Genomic DNA, 17,381 nt, shown 5'->3' on the forward strand with positions numbered 1-17,381 from the left:
TATTGAATAAACCAGAGGTGAAGAAGCACAAGAGCACCACCCAGTGCACAGGAGGAGTAACCACAGATTAGCAAACGTTACTACACTATGCAGCTGGGGGGGGCTTGCTGATCTCAGGCTCGGTAATGTAACATCATTCCATCAATGTATCCAAGGATTCCTCAGTCCATACTGCAATAGAGACATTAAAGTCTTCATTTATTATGACAATATTATACTTACCATATATGCCTTGTACAGAAGGATTGCAGAACACATTCCAATACACTTGACAATGAACAACAAAAGTGAAAAGAAAATCAACAAAATGTAAAAAATGTCAATTTGTTCTAATATAGTACACATGTTTAGGAGCTTTATTTAAATCTGTCTTTATTCTTGCTGGCCGGGCTGGACATACGATTCACATGTGTTTCCCATCCTCATCTATCCTCCAGCAGGGAACAGGTCCTGAATGCTGCTGCAGAGAACTGGGCTCATGTGATGCGGTGAGCTTGGCTCCCTGAATCATTTCCCTGTCAGCTCACAGAAGATGTTGCATAACATTGGGTGTCAAATCCTGGAAAAGACCGAATCTGGAGCAAAGACAATATGGGGCAGCACTAAAGCTTAGGGAGGGAGAACATTGCTTGTTTTTGTAAACAGGCCCCCCTCCTACCACATGAAAGAATAAAACTGGAAATGAGTTTTAAGGCCATTTAAGGAGAACAATAAAATCAATGGTGAGAAGAAGTGCAATGTAATTTCTATGTAGTATAACCATGCCATTAGCTGCTCTGTGGCCCTGGAGCAGAGGGTCCCGTAATTTGACCATATAATATTTTCTTAGGCAGGGGAAGCATTGGGAGACTAAAGCCAAATAGAATGAATGTGTAATTAGTGTAGGTACCATGTAAGCATACATCGGTGTTATAGCTTTAGAACGGTATATGTTTGAATAGTGAAATTGTTTTTGAGAACTGTGGTGGAAAGAAGTGGACATGTGGTCCAATTAGATCTGTGCTTCTGTGGCTCATTATATACGGTTTTCCTACGCTATGAGTTAGTATTCCTGAAATCAGCAATTACAGTAGATAAGCAAACATGTGACCAGCTACAGAAAAAGCCAGCAGTCCTAAGATTTAGACTTACCTTCCCCTAGGACATGAGTCTTGTATGAGGCAGCACTTGATGAGGCTCCACAATGGACATCATGCACTCTGTTATATCACATGTATGACCGTTTTCCTGGTTAGATTCTCTGGAGGCATTTTTGCTGTCCATGGCAGGTGGACATATTTTAAAATGTCCATAGCAGAACACCTCTCAGAGGCATTGAGGGCCAACAAGTCCCAGAACATCTGCCTGGCTTCCATGGAGAATTGTTGCCACTTTCCTGGTGCCAAGGTTAGGTCTTTCTTCATTTGCCACCAAGCAAACTCCCGATACATGGGGTCATGACCCCCTGCTTCTTCCCAAGGAAATGTGCCGGTCATAACTGTGTACAACAAGACTCCAAACGCCCACACGTCAATGCTCGGGTGCAGCAGCAATTGATCCCCTTCTTTTAAGCTGCACAATTCCGGAGCAGTATATGGGATGGACGAGGACATACATGGTGCTTGAGTGCCCCGGAGCCTCGTCAGTCCAAAATCTGCTAATTTGACTTCCTTACATTCAATGTCCATGAGCAAAATGTTGTCCAGTTTAATGTCCCGATGGACCATTCCTCTGCTGTGCATAAAGTCTAAGGCACTCGCTACCTGTGGAACAAAACCCTTTACAAGATCTTCATTTAAACCAACCTGTAGAAAAAAAAGAGAGAAAATTAGTCACTAGACACAAATATAGCACAATGTTACCCAACATATTGAACCCACCTTACCTCTTGTACAGGGAAACAAACATACATTAGCTGAATACACAAGGAGTATGATTAAAGGAAACCTGTCAGCATACAAAATGGTGCCATTAATGGTGCAAGATCCATCTTAACTCATCTTACTCCATTTTAAACCTTGCTTCATAACTTGAGTGATACACATACCTTAAACAACAAACGTATGCCAACTATACATCCTACCAACTCACTGCCCTGGGAAAGGAACCTTTAAAACTCAGAAATGCTTCAAAAGTAACTAAAACTAGAAATCGTGACTTTATAAAGATCAATACATTTTTGATACAAACTTACATTTAGCTTTACTATTGAATGAAGGTTTCCAGCTGGTGCCACCTTCTGGACAAAGACATAGTCGTTGCTGGTTTGGAAAGCGATTTCATGGGTTGCGATGATATTTGGATGGCCGCTGAGACTAAGAGACATTCCGTATTCCACTAGAAAGTTGTCCATTGGAGTTGTCTCTTTACTCATCAGTTTCATAGCCACCAACTCATCTGTTAAAAAGAAAGACATAAAAAGACAATGAGTATCATAAACCCAATATTAGAGAAATGATGAAGCTTGCTAAAAACCTGCTAAAGTTAGTTAAAAATTTATGTAAATCTAAAAGCTCTGACTTATTAAGATCCATAACCATCACTCAAACACTGGAAGCAAGGGGGGCTTGGAAAACTTAGAAACTTAAAAATGCTGCTCAAAGCTTTGGAAATGTTCTGCAGCCGAAGCATTCTGTTGATTCTTAGATCTTGGATGTCACACTCATATCTCAGTTTAGAAGTAAAGATCCTTTAGACATCTGAGCTCTAAATAGAACTAAATCTGCAGAGGGAACCCAGAGCATTAACTAGAATATGTAAATATCAGACTTGTATATTATGGCAGACTTGCTCATTATAGTCTCCCCTCCTCTGGTGATGCAATATCTACAGTATGATCCCCCTTGTTGCACCATGCAACCGAAGAACCTTTACCTGCTAGTTACTCTTTTCCTTAGTTTATTTCCACTCATTCAGAAGCACAACTGATTCTGTAAATCATTCTCTTTACATGAATTAGGCTACAAATTTACCTGAACCCCGATGTTTGGCCAAGAGAACCTTTCCGTACGATCCTGTCCCGAGCTCTTTGATGGGGTGGAAGTGGTCTGTGACTTCCATCATCGTCAGGTTTTCGGAGGTTTCAGCGATGAGCTCAAGAAGTTTCCTTGCAGTGTTCTTGGTTTCTTCTACAATGCTAGAAGCCATTCTGGAATCACAACATCAAAACATACAAATGAGTTTAATTTGGCACTAATCATTAGTAAGCGGCATTAATCATCTCTCTGGATATCACCCAGTTACTGTCATTAATTGTCACCTTCATTAGAGGTGGGGGGAGGGGTAGTATTGTAACTAAAGACAGTTATTTTACATTTTAAAGCTGATATATGCTTACAATTCTTATTAAATACATGTTGGGCTTATGTTGATGAGCTTTTATTCACAGCAAGTGGATATTGTTTTCCTATATAAGTCTATGGTAATGCAAAACCCACTTGAAGCCGATCAAATTCACCTGTCAATATACAGTATTATAAATTATTTTAGAAGGGTCTCAAATGGACATCAAACTGATTCTATGGACACGAACCCTTACTCTGATACATACAAGTTATATGTAAGAAGTCCAATTATTTTATAGATTCCATTCAGAGAAAGGAGTGATGTAGAATGGCACTGGGCAAAGGACCGAGAGTGCCATCATTCCAAACCAACAAATGTCTACAACAAGGTAACAAGCGGGGACTTCCTAGGATGGCAGCCAGGGATATCAATTCAAAACATAGGGATACAAATTCCAAATGTATTAGTCACATCATACAAAAGTTTTTGTATTGAACATCATGTGTGAATCTTTTAAACTTTTGCATGATATGACTAACATTTATGAAAATATCTTTTATAGCTGGGTGATGACTTTCTGTCCTTAGGTGCCATCCTAGGAAGTCCCTGGTTTTACTTTGCTGTAATACAGTAAAATTATTTACTAAAGATATGTGACTTCCTGAGACTTCAAGCACAAATCCAACCAAAGAATTTGGACAAAAACCGAAAAGGGTTAGAACATCTTTTAACTTTTTTTTGCCATTTCTGACGTCCGATCTTCCCTCACTTCATGTGTGTGGTCAGCAAAACCTTCTTTAGGAGAACACAAGTGGGGGAAGAATGAAAACTTTTATTAGGTTTTGTAATTTTTTTGGTCCCATGATATTTTTATTAAAGATTAATAACAGGTACATAAACAGAAAGAAGGTTTGGTGGCTATTTCCAAAGGTGACCAATATCAATTCACAATAGGAAATATTCCAGAGTCAGGTATAACTGGACAATGAAAAACTGCATTCTAGCATTATATAGTAACAGGGAAATAAAAGGGGCCCCTCATCATGGACCTATACTGGTCTTGCTATGCATACACCATAGAACAGTGTTTCTCAACCTTTTCTTAGTCAATGTGCCCTTTACAATTCCACACAATCTTGAGGCACCCCATGCTAAAATGTAAAGAACTAAACAAATAGTTTTACATAACGTAGCAACATCCACACAAGTAGGACCCCCAACATTAGAAGTGGTTTGTTCTTTCATAGCTATTGCACCTTTGCACATTGCTACCGACATGTCCCAACATTCTCCCTCACTCAGCTAAAGTGACCCCAGTGCTGATGGAGAGGGGCAAACAAGGATTCAGGTGACTGATGTCCTCCTTTTAACCAATTACATCATCCGTTGTTAGGATGTCAGTGGCTGGACCCCACAGAACCCAAGGTTGTAATGCTGCACAATACAAATTTGTGGTTTGTGTAACAAAAAGGCAGGACTGATCCACTTTCTGTCATTGGGGAATTTGGGGCAATTTTCCCAAGTCACTGCTGAAGAACTCAGCACCCTGGTTGGGGAAAAAAAAAATCTACCACAGAATATTCTAGCCAGACTAGCAAGCCATGGATAGAAACAGAAAGATAAAAAGGCAGGTTTTGCATTATACATGTCATAGGACAAGATAGTTAGAGGACTCAGACTGATATCTTTGTCAGGTGTTTATTGCCATGTGTGTCCCAGTATTGGGTCACTAGCGGATCTTCCCAATAAGGACCCAGGTGGTAATAAAAACCTGACAGAAGTTATAACTCATTCATAAATCAAGCAAATAAATGGGATTGGCTGGAGTTGGCCTCTAGCTACAGCCGTTGTATTGAGTTGCTGGTCAGAGTTGCCAACATTCTAGTCAATGTTATGTAAGCTTGTCATTGTAACAATATAGTGGAAGAGAAAATAGAACCCCACATGTACTAAATATGACAAATGGGAATAGTGGAATTTGGAACCCGATTACTATAAAAAAAAACATTTTTTTGCTGGATTGTGATTTCAAACCAAACTGAAAATTACCTAACAGACAATCTAGGATGACCTAAGAAGACCTGTATAATTTTACTTCTAGGATACATGAAGAAAGAAAATCTCAATGTATGTATGAGGTTGGTTATATTCTAAAAAATATTCAATCAATACACAGACCTCTAAACAAAAGAAAATAATGAATTCATACTTGTAGGGCAATAACAGGCAATTTAGATAAAAGGTAAAAAATCTAATTGAGGGAACATAAAAACGTTTGTCTATTTAACTTACTGCTAAAACAGGTTCTTATTGGAAAATTTGGAAAAGCAAAGAATATTAGGGGGGGAACAAAGTTTCATGTACAAAAAGACAGACAGGAATGGTGAAAAATCTTTTGATGGTGAATTGTTGTTTAACACACAACTACTAATCTACAATCTCTCAGACAACCTCGGATGGAACGGTTTAATTTTATTTCAAGGGAAGATGAAGAAAGAACATCTGAATGTGATGCATGAGGTTGGGTAGATTGTAGAAATAACATATTGCAGATATTCCATCAATCTATGGATCGCTCAACAAAAGGCAATCATTTAATCCTTCTTGTAGGGTAATAACAGGCAAGGGAAATAAAGATAAAATCTTCTAAATTCTGGGAACATTAAACATTTTTTATTTATTTAATCTTTTTGCTACGACATTTGTATTGCTGGGTTGTCATTGTAAAATATGATGAATGAGAAATATAGGAAAACAATGGAGTGTACAAAAAGACAGACAGGAATGGCAACATATGAAACTTAGGGAAATAAAAAATCTTCTGGTACTGAATTGTTTAGCATGCAATTGCTAATCTACAACCTACCAGACAACCTGGGATGGAACGGTTTCATTTTATTTCAAGGATACATGAAGAAAGAACATCTGAATGTAATGCATGAGGTTGGGTAGATTGTAGAAATTACATATTGCAGGATAATGTGGATATTCCATCGATCTATGGATCTCTAACCAAAGACAATCATTGAATCCCTTTTGGTGGGCAATGTAACCTTCTGCTAAGAAATCTGTATTGTTAGGTTGTCATTGTAAAATATGATGACAAAGAAAATTAGGAAAACACTTGTATGTATGAAAAAGTCAGACAGGAATGGCAAAATTACAGGAATGGCAAAATTACAGGAATGGCAAAATTTTGAACTCAGTAAAAAAACTTGATTTTGAATTGTGTTTAACAAGCAACTGCTAATCTACCATCTAACAGACAACCTGAGGAGTAATTGTTTTTTTTAACTATTTCAAGTGTACATGAAGAATGAATATCTGATTGTAAAGCTTAATGATGAATATATTTTACAAATAAATGATCACAATATCATGTGGATATTTAATCAATATATCAATCTCTAAAATAAAAGGCCTATTTGTCTGACAATAAATAACAGGTCAGTGAAAAAATAGAGAACATTCTACATTTTTACTATTTCAATTTCTGCTAAGTACATCTCTTAATAGTAGAGAAAAATGCTAGCTAAGGATAAAACTTCTGCAGTCTTCTGAAGAGCAATTCTGGCGGGAAGCAGTCAATGGAGGAAATGAATCACTTTTGCTAAATGAGAGTCACTGAAAGTAAGAACTGGAGGTCTGGTATATATGTGAGGAGAAAAGGGAATTTGTTAAATGAGATTCTGATTGGCCAAAACAGAGGAGCTGCTCATTAACATATGATTGGTGACTTTGGAATGGGCTCCTGAAGGGGGGAGCAGGTAGATCCATATGAATGGGGATTGTTTATGCTGTGCCAGTGTGATGAGGGCGGGAAATTACCCTGAAACTAATTTTAAATGATTTAATTAACCAAGGAAACAGTTTCTAGATCCTAAGATTTATAGAGATAATATAAAATGTCTTAATATTCTTTTTTCTTTATAATATCTTTTTATTAAATTGTTCATCATAAATTTACAAGATCTGCTGACTTCCATCATCCAATTATATGCAAGCACAACTTATTTTTTTTCTTAATTTTCCTGGCATGTGATGTGAAAGGTTGATGAGATTTTTTGGCTAGAATGTTCTAGGGTATATAGCTGTGTATATGTGGTCAGAGAATCAGAGATTAATTGGCTTGTATTTTTTATTCTTTTATCATCAGTTGAGTTTGTCTCATTTATAGGGAATATACAGGGGTTAGACAAAAGATGGAAATACTCCACCATTTGCAGGTGTGAAAGTGACTCCATGTTTGGCTGTGAATGCAGAGGTGATGTAACACATTTTTGCTTCCACTGTGTGATGAGACACCTAGCTAACAGGTGGGAAGCCTCACTTTCCTCATTCTCTGCAGGCGCTGCTAGTAATACAGAGCAATGTCAGAGCTTAATGAAAAAAAAAAATATTTCCAGCTAGCAATAAATGAAATCATGTTTTGGTACTGAATTGTTTAGCATGCAACTGCTAATCTACAACCTACCAGACAACCTCGGATGGAATTGTTTCATTTTATTTCAAGGGAACATGAAGAAAGAACATCTGAATGTAATGCATGAGGTTGGGTAGATTGTAAAAACAACATATTGCGAGTTAATGTGGATATTCCATCAATCTATGGATCTCTAAACAAAAGACAATGATTTAATCCCTTTTGTAAGGCAATAACAGGCAAGTGAGAAAGAAAAAATAATTTCAAATTTTGGGAGAATTAAAAACAGTTTTTTTTCAATTTAACTTTCTGCTAAGAAATCTGTATTGTTAGGTTGTCATTGTAAAATATGATGAAAGAGAGAATTAGGAAAACACTTCCATGTATGAAAAAGACAGACTGGAATGGCAAAATGACAGGAATGCAAAATGTGAAACTTTTGATTCTGAATTGTATTTAACATGCAACTGCTAATCTACCATCTATCACACAACCGAGGATGGAATTGTTTCATTTTATTTCAAGGGTACAAGAAGAATGAACATCTGAATGTAAAGCTTAAGGCTGAATATATTTTAAAAATAAATGACTGCAAGATAATGTGGAGATTTAGTCAATATATAAATCTGTAAAATAAAAGGCCTATTTGTGTGACAATAAATAACAGGTAAGTGTGAAAAATAGAGAACATTAAACAGTTTTACTATCTAACTTTCTGCTAAGTACATTTTCTAATAGTAGAAAAACCCTAAAAAGGATAAAACTGAGGATTATAAAACAATGAAGTTCTATATGACTTACTGTGGAAAATGAAGGTATAGATGGTCTCCAAGTCGGTCTTCACGGAGGAAATCTATGTGGTCTTCTGAAGAGCAATTCTGGCGGGAAGCAGTCAATGGAGGAAATGAATCACTTTTGCTACAAGAAAAATGAGAGTCACTGAAAGTAAGAACTGGAGGTCTGGTATATATGTGAGGAGAAAATGGATTTTTTTTAAATGAGATTCTGATTGGCCAACACAGAGGAGCTGCTCATTAACATATGATTGGTGACTTTGGAATGGGCTCCTGAAGGGTGGAGCAGGTAGGTCCATATGAATGGGGATTGTTTATGCTGTGCCAGTGTGATGAGGGCGGGAAAATTGCTAATTTTGATTGATTTAATTAACCAAGGAAACAGTTTCTAGATGCTAAGATTTATAGAGATAATGTATAAAATGTCTTAATTTTCTTTTAATAATATATTTTTATTAAATCGCTCAACATAAATTTACAAAAATGCAAAATATCACATTGACTCAATTTAACCATGGAAAGTTTATGTATAAAATATCTGTCTAAATAAATGAAATATAAACACGCATCCATATATAAATCATAAATATACAATCTAAAATCAACATAGAACTCCACCCACCTGAGACTATAAAGTGGGCAATATATATGAACTGATAAAGGCTGGAATGCTGAGCTGTGATTGGACCCTGAAAGTAAAGTTATTCTTTAAAGGTTTTAACAAAGATGTTCCATCACTAAAAGCTTCAAAAATAATCTGCAGATTCTTACGATATATACTAATCTTTTACAAGCAGAGGATTTACATATAAAGTTTGAGGGCCAAAATACATTTTTCTGCTATGGGGCTTCATCACTAGTCATTTTTAGTAATGTGGAACTGCTCAGACTCAGCACTGCGCTCATACACATATATGTTCATTGGGGGGATGAAGGAACTTTCCTTGAGATGGTGAAATGTATGTCTTTATTGTCATGTTTGGTTTCTATTTGTTGTATTTTGTCTCCACAATCTACTTTACTTTAAATGTTCACATTGAGGTCAGAAAACCGAAAGTAGAGAGTACTCCATTGTGACAAGTCCAGATCACATTGGGAGCTATATTATTTTAACTGAAAAGGTTAATAAACCCCCTGATGTTGGTAAAATCCAGATTTTCTTCTCTCCTAAGGGTAATGAAGTGTTTTTGGGGTGCCCTAGTAAAGGTAAGGAGGTGGCCTCACCAGTGTGTCCCATACTTCCAGTACTTTATTGAGCAAGGCATAGGGAATCATAGACCAAATGTGGAGGAAATGCAGGAAATAACCAGCTACTCTGCATTAGGTTGGATAGTAGAACATGCTTGATAATTACCTTCTATATTACTAGATTGCAGGATTGCCATATTCAGGAAAAGGATATTGGAAGAACCAACTGAAGCTGGTCAATTTAATAGGGATAATAGTAAACTGAAGAGGAAATATTATTTTGTTTGTTTGATTTCATTTTTTTTTTGCTTATTTTATTATTAAGGTAAAAAAAATCATGAATTGAAAGATTTTTATTTTTTTAAAACTTGTTTTAGTTTATTGTGATTTGTTTTATTGAAATGCATTGTATTTTATGAAATTAAAGCTAAATGTAGCAGGGAGGATGTTTGGTAATGTTCACATTCTAGCATCCTCATTTTTGGAAAAGTGGAACTTTGTAGAAAATGAATAAATTGAATACAGATGTTGCAGATAAATTATAGTTTTATTTTTTTCTCTGTGCATTGTAAAAACTTTCTAGTGTATAAAGCTGTGTGTGGTCAGTGGACCAGAGTATGGAGTATTTTAGGTTCTTTTGGTATACACTACAAAACATTGTTGTTGGGGGAAATGGTAGCCATTGTCATTGTCAATTGTTTCTGCTGAGTGTCTGGGTGTTCACCTCTATTATTGTTTGTTTACTGTAATTACCAAATCCCATCACCATTGCCTTCAGTCACTCCTCTGTGTATTGTCTGTTGGGTGTAGGCTGAAACCATTCAGGGTAGATCTTATTGTTATGGTAAATTTCTGTGCTCCAACACCTTGGGTGTACTGAATATTGTAGTCTCAGACTAAAGGCTTAAAAAAATAAAATGTTTTTTGGTTTTCTTTGTGTCATTTATTTTTCTATCACTTATTTTCTCAACTTGTTAGCAGAACTCTGAAAAGTTTTAAGATTATTACTTGGAAACTGTGTGCACCACCTGCTGGAAATGGCTGCCATGTCTAGTATGGAAAGCTTTGTAACTAAATCCGGCCACAGCAGGTTCAAATCTTGGACGGTTCAGCAGGGACCTGCCAAGATTTTACCTATGTATATAGACAGGGTGAATGTACCTAAGTTAATCGATCAATCAAATTTGGTACAACCAACCTGTTGGGATTTCTATGTGATTATTGCTAGCAGCTAATATAGACTCCCCATGCCACCTATCTCCACCAGGGGAACACAATAGCTCCATGGGAAGGATTCCCCCATCAACACTGACTGGTGTTGGTGAGTGAATCAAGCAATTTTTGTTTCCTGCAACTCATGACTATAAGACTATAAACTCTCTGAGATCTATTATCTCTAGTGGTAAAATTTAGTAAAGTATATTGATTGGGTAACTTAATTTGTGACCACTTGTCAGAACACTCAACTGAGGGTTTCAGTGCAACATAGTGGGTATTAGAAGACCTCCAAAACAAACAGGGAGGATACACCACAGAATTGTTTTTCAATATTTAGATCTCCCATAAATATATTGGAAGAACCATTAAACACAGTTCAATTTAATGGGGAGGATACCAGTAGAGGGAATTTTTGGGTTTAATTTGATTTGTTTAAAATGTGCTCAAATTACTTCAGTTTCTTGGGTTTGTGTTTTTGTTGGTGACATATTTTTATTAAGAAGGAACAGAAAGATTGTTTTTTTTTGTTAAAGTTTTTACGTATTTTTTTCTCAGTATGTTTTTTTTTTTTTATAAGGCAAAAAAGCTTGACTTTTTTTTAATAAAAGCATTAACAGTTTTTTCATTATTGAAATTTTGTGTCACCTAAATGCATTGGGGTTGATTTATTAAAACTGGAGAGTGAAAAATCTGGTGCAACTTTGCATGGCAGCCAATCAGCTTCTAACTTCAGCTCGTTCAGTTAAGCTTTGACAAAAAAAACCTGGAAGCTGATTGGTTTCTATGCAGGGATGCACCAGATTTTGCACTCTCCAGTTTTACTAAATCAACCCCATTGCATTTTGCAGGAAAGTGAAACTAGGAGAAACTTATGGAGATGATTTTAATGTTTTAAGCATTCTCATTGCTGGGAAAGTGGAAATGAATTCATTACTTCCAATTATTTTAAATAGATGAGTTTTGGTCTTTCTGTGCAAGGCTAAAACACGTTCTAGGGTATGGAGCTGTGTATGTGTGGTCAGTTTAGCAGATACGTATTTGTTGGATTGTGTTTTTAATATCTGTTACATCTAGAATACATTATTATAAGTTGAGGTTGACTTTTGAGGTGTACTGCCCCCCTAACATTGGCTGGTGAATTGGTTGTGGTAGTTATTAGCATAACACTGCCAATGTTTACTGTTCCTATTGTCTTCCTGGGGGGTCCACCTGTACTATTGTTCATTCCATGCTTACTGTACATACAGGATCCCATCACCATTGTTCATCATGTCCCCTCTGTCTATTGACTATCAGGTGTTGGCTATTCAAAGTAGACACCATTGTTATTCTAAATTTTGTGCCTCAATCCTGTGTATGGGATATTCCAGTCTTAGAACATTGTGGGATACGTTTTTTTTTTATTTGGTGGTGGTGTACCCATGAATAGCTACTAAAAATGTTGAGCTTTATGGAGAAGTTGATGGACAAGATTGGTAAAGTTGAAGAAAGGACTGAAATGATAAAAGTAATGAAGAAAGCCCATGGCACCAGACACAGGAGGATGTGAAATTAAGACTGATCAATGAAATTCAGTAAATGTGATGGAAAGACAAGGCTAACATTTGCTGCTGTTGGATGGTTGAGCAATGTGAATATTTAAAGGTTCAAAAAGAAGAATTTTGAATGAGTATCTTTGGATACCTGGGCCTCCTATCCCTCTTGTATTGAACTGTATTGTTGCTGTATTGTCTCCCGTTATATTGTAAAGCATTGAGCAAACTGCTGGCGCTCTATAAATCCTGTATAATAATAATAATTTGTGCTCACACTAATAAAGTATAATTTCAGGAAGTCAAGAAAGCTGATCCAAAGGACTTAACTAAGTCAGCTATACCAAATTAAAATCTTTATGGAAGGATGTTCAAGAAAAAAGTGCAACATGATCAGATCGCATTTCAGACTTATTTATTATTGGACTACCGAGAACTGTGATCTGTGATTTTTTTTTTCTTTTGTGATTATGAACTTAGTATATCCAGAGCAAATGATGGACTACAGATATTGAGATCCAGATCTATGGAAGAGAGATCACAGAGCTGTACTGGAGTCTACCTCCATGCTGCCTGCCAATGGGGTCCAATCTGCCTCCATTCTGCCTGGCTATGGGGTCTAGTCCCCCTCCCTGCTGCCTGCCTAAGGAGTCTAGTCCCCCTCCCTGCTGCCTGCCTATGGGGTCTAGTCCCCCTCCCTGCTGCCTTCCAAAGGGGTCCAATGTGTCAGTAGACATCATTTTGTGCTTAAAGAGTCTTCAGAATACAAAGGCAAAACTATAAATCGTAAAGGAGATTGCATATAAATCAATATTACATGTGTGGTCTGGTTTTACTGGCTACAAGGGGGTGACTGTTACAATATGAGTTTATGTGAAATCTCCATTGGTAGATATCAATAGTTCTTGTACTGAGAAATATATATTAGCTAGAGTTTGATCAATGTGGTTGTGTAATACGTCTTATATTGTATGTCCGGGTTCTGAAGATAGATGGGAATTGTTTGATTTAAATGTAAGCTGCCAAGGGGCGATATTCTATTAATTACAGGTGATACTGTATGACATAACAATAGACCGGGGTGCAGGAAGGTAGTCATATTGGCTCATTATAAGGAGAATCTGATTCCATCTTATCATATTTGTTGTAATTCACCTCTTCTCATTATTGTTCTACCTGTCTGAACAGACTGAATAAAATCAATACACTTGCTGTGTAGCTTCCCCCTCATGTCAGCTGTTGTTCATCAAGGAGGCCTACTGCATGGAGATGGTCACTAAAAGAAGCACCTAAAATCTGAAATTTAGTGAAAAATATAAAACAAATAATGTAACAATTTAGGTAAATGTAACAATACAACAGAGATTGTGATATTCACTAAAATACACTTTGGTTTTGCTTCATAGCAAAATGTAGTTGCTAAATATAGAGAGAACTTTTACCCCCAGGACAGAACTGACCATAATAATGGTGATGGACTTGTGAACTGATATGGTAAAGAGGAGGTAGAACACCTGGCTGAGGCGTGACTGATGATACTGTTCCCATCACAATGGACATGTTTATGGAAGCCACCCTCCATTGTTGGGACTAGGGGTGTCCAACTGTGGCCCTCAGGACTGCCAATTTTGCATGATAATCTTAGTATTGGAAGGGACACAACTGCTTACATTAGCAACCATTGCAAGAGTTGCCATAAACATCAACAACAAGGTCATTGTGATGGAAACAGTATCGGCAGTCACACCTCAGCCAGGTATTCTTCCTCCTCTTTAACATATCAATCCACAAGCCCATCACCATTGAGATGGCCAGTTCTGTCCTGGGGGTAAAAGTTCTCTCAATATTCTGCAGGTATATTGTCATTGTCAACGCAAAACCAAAGTGTATTTTAGTAAATACCACAATCTCAGTTGTATTATTACATTCATCTGAATATTTAAATTGTTTTTTTTGTTTTTTACTACATTTCAGGTTTTCAGGTGCTTCTTTTAGTGACCATCTCCATGCAGTAGTCCTCCTTGATGAACTACAGGTGACATGAAGGGGAAATAACATAGCAGGAGTATTGATTTTATAGACTAGTGGAGTTATATTGAGATGAGGTGAAGTAAAACAAAAAGTGATAAGATGGAAGCAGATTCTCCATGTGGAATGAGCAACTTTGACTCTGTCTTTGTACACATAATCTTTTCTTTTTACCTTAATGCTTAACTCCACAAAGTTACATAAAACCTGGCCAGCCAATAAAAAAGCTGAAGACTCTGGAACCAGAAGACCAGGAGAAGGTGGCAATGGAGCAACTAGGTGAAACCTGGACATCATGTGAGGGAAATCTGCCATAATGTACAACAATGATGTATGAACTTGAACATTATCGCACAAGCCCTGGATACCCTATGTTTAGTTCCACTTTAAGCTGACCCTTAAGTCATGTCTAAACCATCATTTCTCAGATTTTTGAAAATGGTCCTCTGCAATAACTTTCAAGTCTCAGAGAACCCCTGCTAATAATTACTCTACAGTATGTACAGCTCTGTGTATGTTAGTGTGATGGTCAGTGCAAAGAATGTCCTTTGCCTTTGTGGTCAATAGGAAGAATCCCCTTTACAGATAGCTAGACAGATAACTGGTGTTAGCCTCAACTCATCTATGAGGTAGAATTTGCTCCATGGTCAAGGAACCCTTAGCAACCTCTGGAGGAACCTTAGGCTTCCATGAACCCTGATTGAGAGAAGCTGATCTAGACCAATTCTCTTATTATTGGAGCTAAGTTTCCAGCAGTTAAGGAATGACAAGTGTGGGCCAATGGGGCCTTTCTGCAGCAGTTTTCCATTTAGAATTATAAGGTTCAAGGCATCCTTTATGCCATGACAAACTCTAGTTTTATGCTGAATTCATTTTAAATTCATTGTTTTTTTTATTGGCAATAAAGTTTTTTTAGGTTTAGTTTTTTTTATTAAACCCATTGGTGTGCAATGTGCTAGAAATAAGGCATAATGTATAAAAGAACCAGCAAATAATGGGTACATTTGTTTTCAATAAATGAGCTGGTTACTATTTCCTCTTGTATTATTTACTTAAATTAAAATCATGTAAAATAAAATAAATCTTATAAAGCAAAAATAATTTCCGATTTTATAGTTACAATGTTGAAAAGTTTAATATTAAAACTGTAAAGTTCCAAAGTATTTGGTTTTCATCATGTTTAATCCTATCACCTATTCTCAGAAAAAACTTTTTATATGCAAATCAGCAAGAACAATCCGGGGTTATTTACACAACATTTACATTAGGAGTCAGCCAATGGAATGAATTCATTCTCTGCCTTCCCCACCCATCTCCCTTGTATAAAGAGGTCCTCTCCTTCCCCTGATCAATGACTCTACTTCCAGAGATACCGGTATACTCATCTACTACAGCCCAGCTGGAGATTTGGTGACGTTGTCCGGAGCTGATCTGCAGAGGAACCCAATACTCAAAGAAAACTAATTGGACTTCATCACAGCGGAATCCTCACCACATTAAGGTAAGGTAACTTTCATCTAACCAACCAATGGATCTTTATTATTTAATGAACATTTTTTTAAAAATCCTGCAGAGGTTTATGAGGCATATTTAATAAATATATGGAAAACTGACACAAAGGGGCAATGAGTGGAGGTTTAGGACAGGATAATATGAAATACAATGTATACAGAAGACAGGATAGCCATTGGAGGCTTCCCATGATCAGCCTGATGAAAAAGTTGTTCGTATTACAGGATATAATAAACATTGTGGCAGTAATTTGTGTGATGTAATACAATTTCAAACATATGTTTAGGTGGCCAAATAATTTATAATTGTTTTCTAAATCTCCTATTACAAGTATATTCCAATCTGTACAAAAAAATTGACTGAACAATGTTGAATTCTTTGCTATGAAATACTACCTCTCACCAAAAAAGAAGTACAACATTATACTTCATAATCTCACTGAAAATTCACTTCATGATGTCTGTCCTTCTGATTCTATATGGTCTTCCTGAAAACATAAAGATGACATTTAGCAGGAAAACGCCTTGAAAATGTTTTTAAGATGCCTGAAAAGGGATGTGACCGTTGAGTGTTTGGATGATATGACATCACTCATGGTAATTGTGGATCATTCTGGGACGTCACAGTTTTGGAGAGAATGTTTTAGGGAAATGCCACTAATATCTTCTGATATCCTTTAGCATGACCTCTGCTGTCTTCTGAGTACAAAAAGTGAGGCAACCCTTTTCTATATTTTCCTTGAGAGTTTTGATTAAATTACGCTTTTTAACTGACTGAGCTCCGTGTTCATGCTCCTGAATTTATGTAACCAAAACTGGAAAGTTGGCCCAGCTGGTCGGCAACAAGAGAGCAGAGTATCTCTTGTAGATTATTCTTATGGAATGTTTACTCTTTTCATGGAAGTATCTGCCAGAAATATGAGGGTCACCAAAACTCTTCTGGCAGCAGATACACCTTTCCATCAATGCTGACCAAAGTTTATTACATTCTCTTTCTGAAGGAGACTTGGGGGTTAAATGAGTCTTCTGACCACCAATTACTGAGAGCCTCTCCCCCCGCACACAACTGCACTTATAGCTATTGGATATATTTATGTGTTGCTATGTCTTGGCTTTTCCATTTTGTTTTTGCACTTGATAAAGTTATAACCTTACTTGATAATTTTCTTATATAAGGATTGCTGGCTTTCCATATTCAGCTCATTTAACTATACTCCATAAATTTCTATTCCCGAGCCCCATTCAATAAGATGTGAAGCTTTAGTGAGCATCTCCTATATATATATATGTATATCAATGTGGGTAATAGTATTCATATTTGAAATATTTCTATAGTTTTTCTAAAATAATTTGTTTTCTTCTTAATAATTCAACGTTTTCTTTTTTTGCTCTCCAGGACACTATGGCCTCCGTTACTCATGGT

At 36.7% G+C, this 17,381-nt stretch overlaps 1 protein-coding gene across 1 annotated transcript; it reads right to left on the reverse strand.

Annotated features, from left to right (window-relative positions):
• Positions 1–1,202: 1,202 nt before the first annotated feature.
• On the reverse strand, positions 1,203–17,151 carry LOC149435273 (serine/threonine-protein kinase SBK1-like). Its single transcript, XM_089662849.1, has 5 exons — positions 17,114–17,151; positions 8,489–8,605; positions 2,952–3,127; positions 2,174–2,376; positions 1,203–1,784 (listed from the first exon to the last, which is right to left on the reverse strand). The coding sequence occupies exons 1-5, from the start codon at positions 17,149–17,151 to the stop codon at positions 1,203–1,205; spliced, it is 1,116 nt and encodes a 371-aa protein (XP_089518975.1).
• Positions 17,152–17,381: the final 230 nt, after the last annotated feature.

The sequence above is a fragment of the Staurois parvus genome, unplaced genomic scaffold (genome assembly GCF_062004578.1).
Source record: "Staurois parvus isolate SC_StPar_1 unplaced genomic scaffold, SC_StPar_1.0 ptg001566l, whole genome shotgun sequence".
Classification (NCBI taxonomy): domain Eukaryota; kingdom Metazoa; phylum Chordata; class Amphibia; order Anura; family Ranidae; genus Staurois; species Staurois parvus.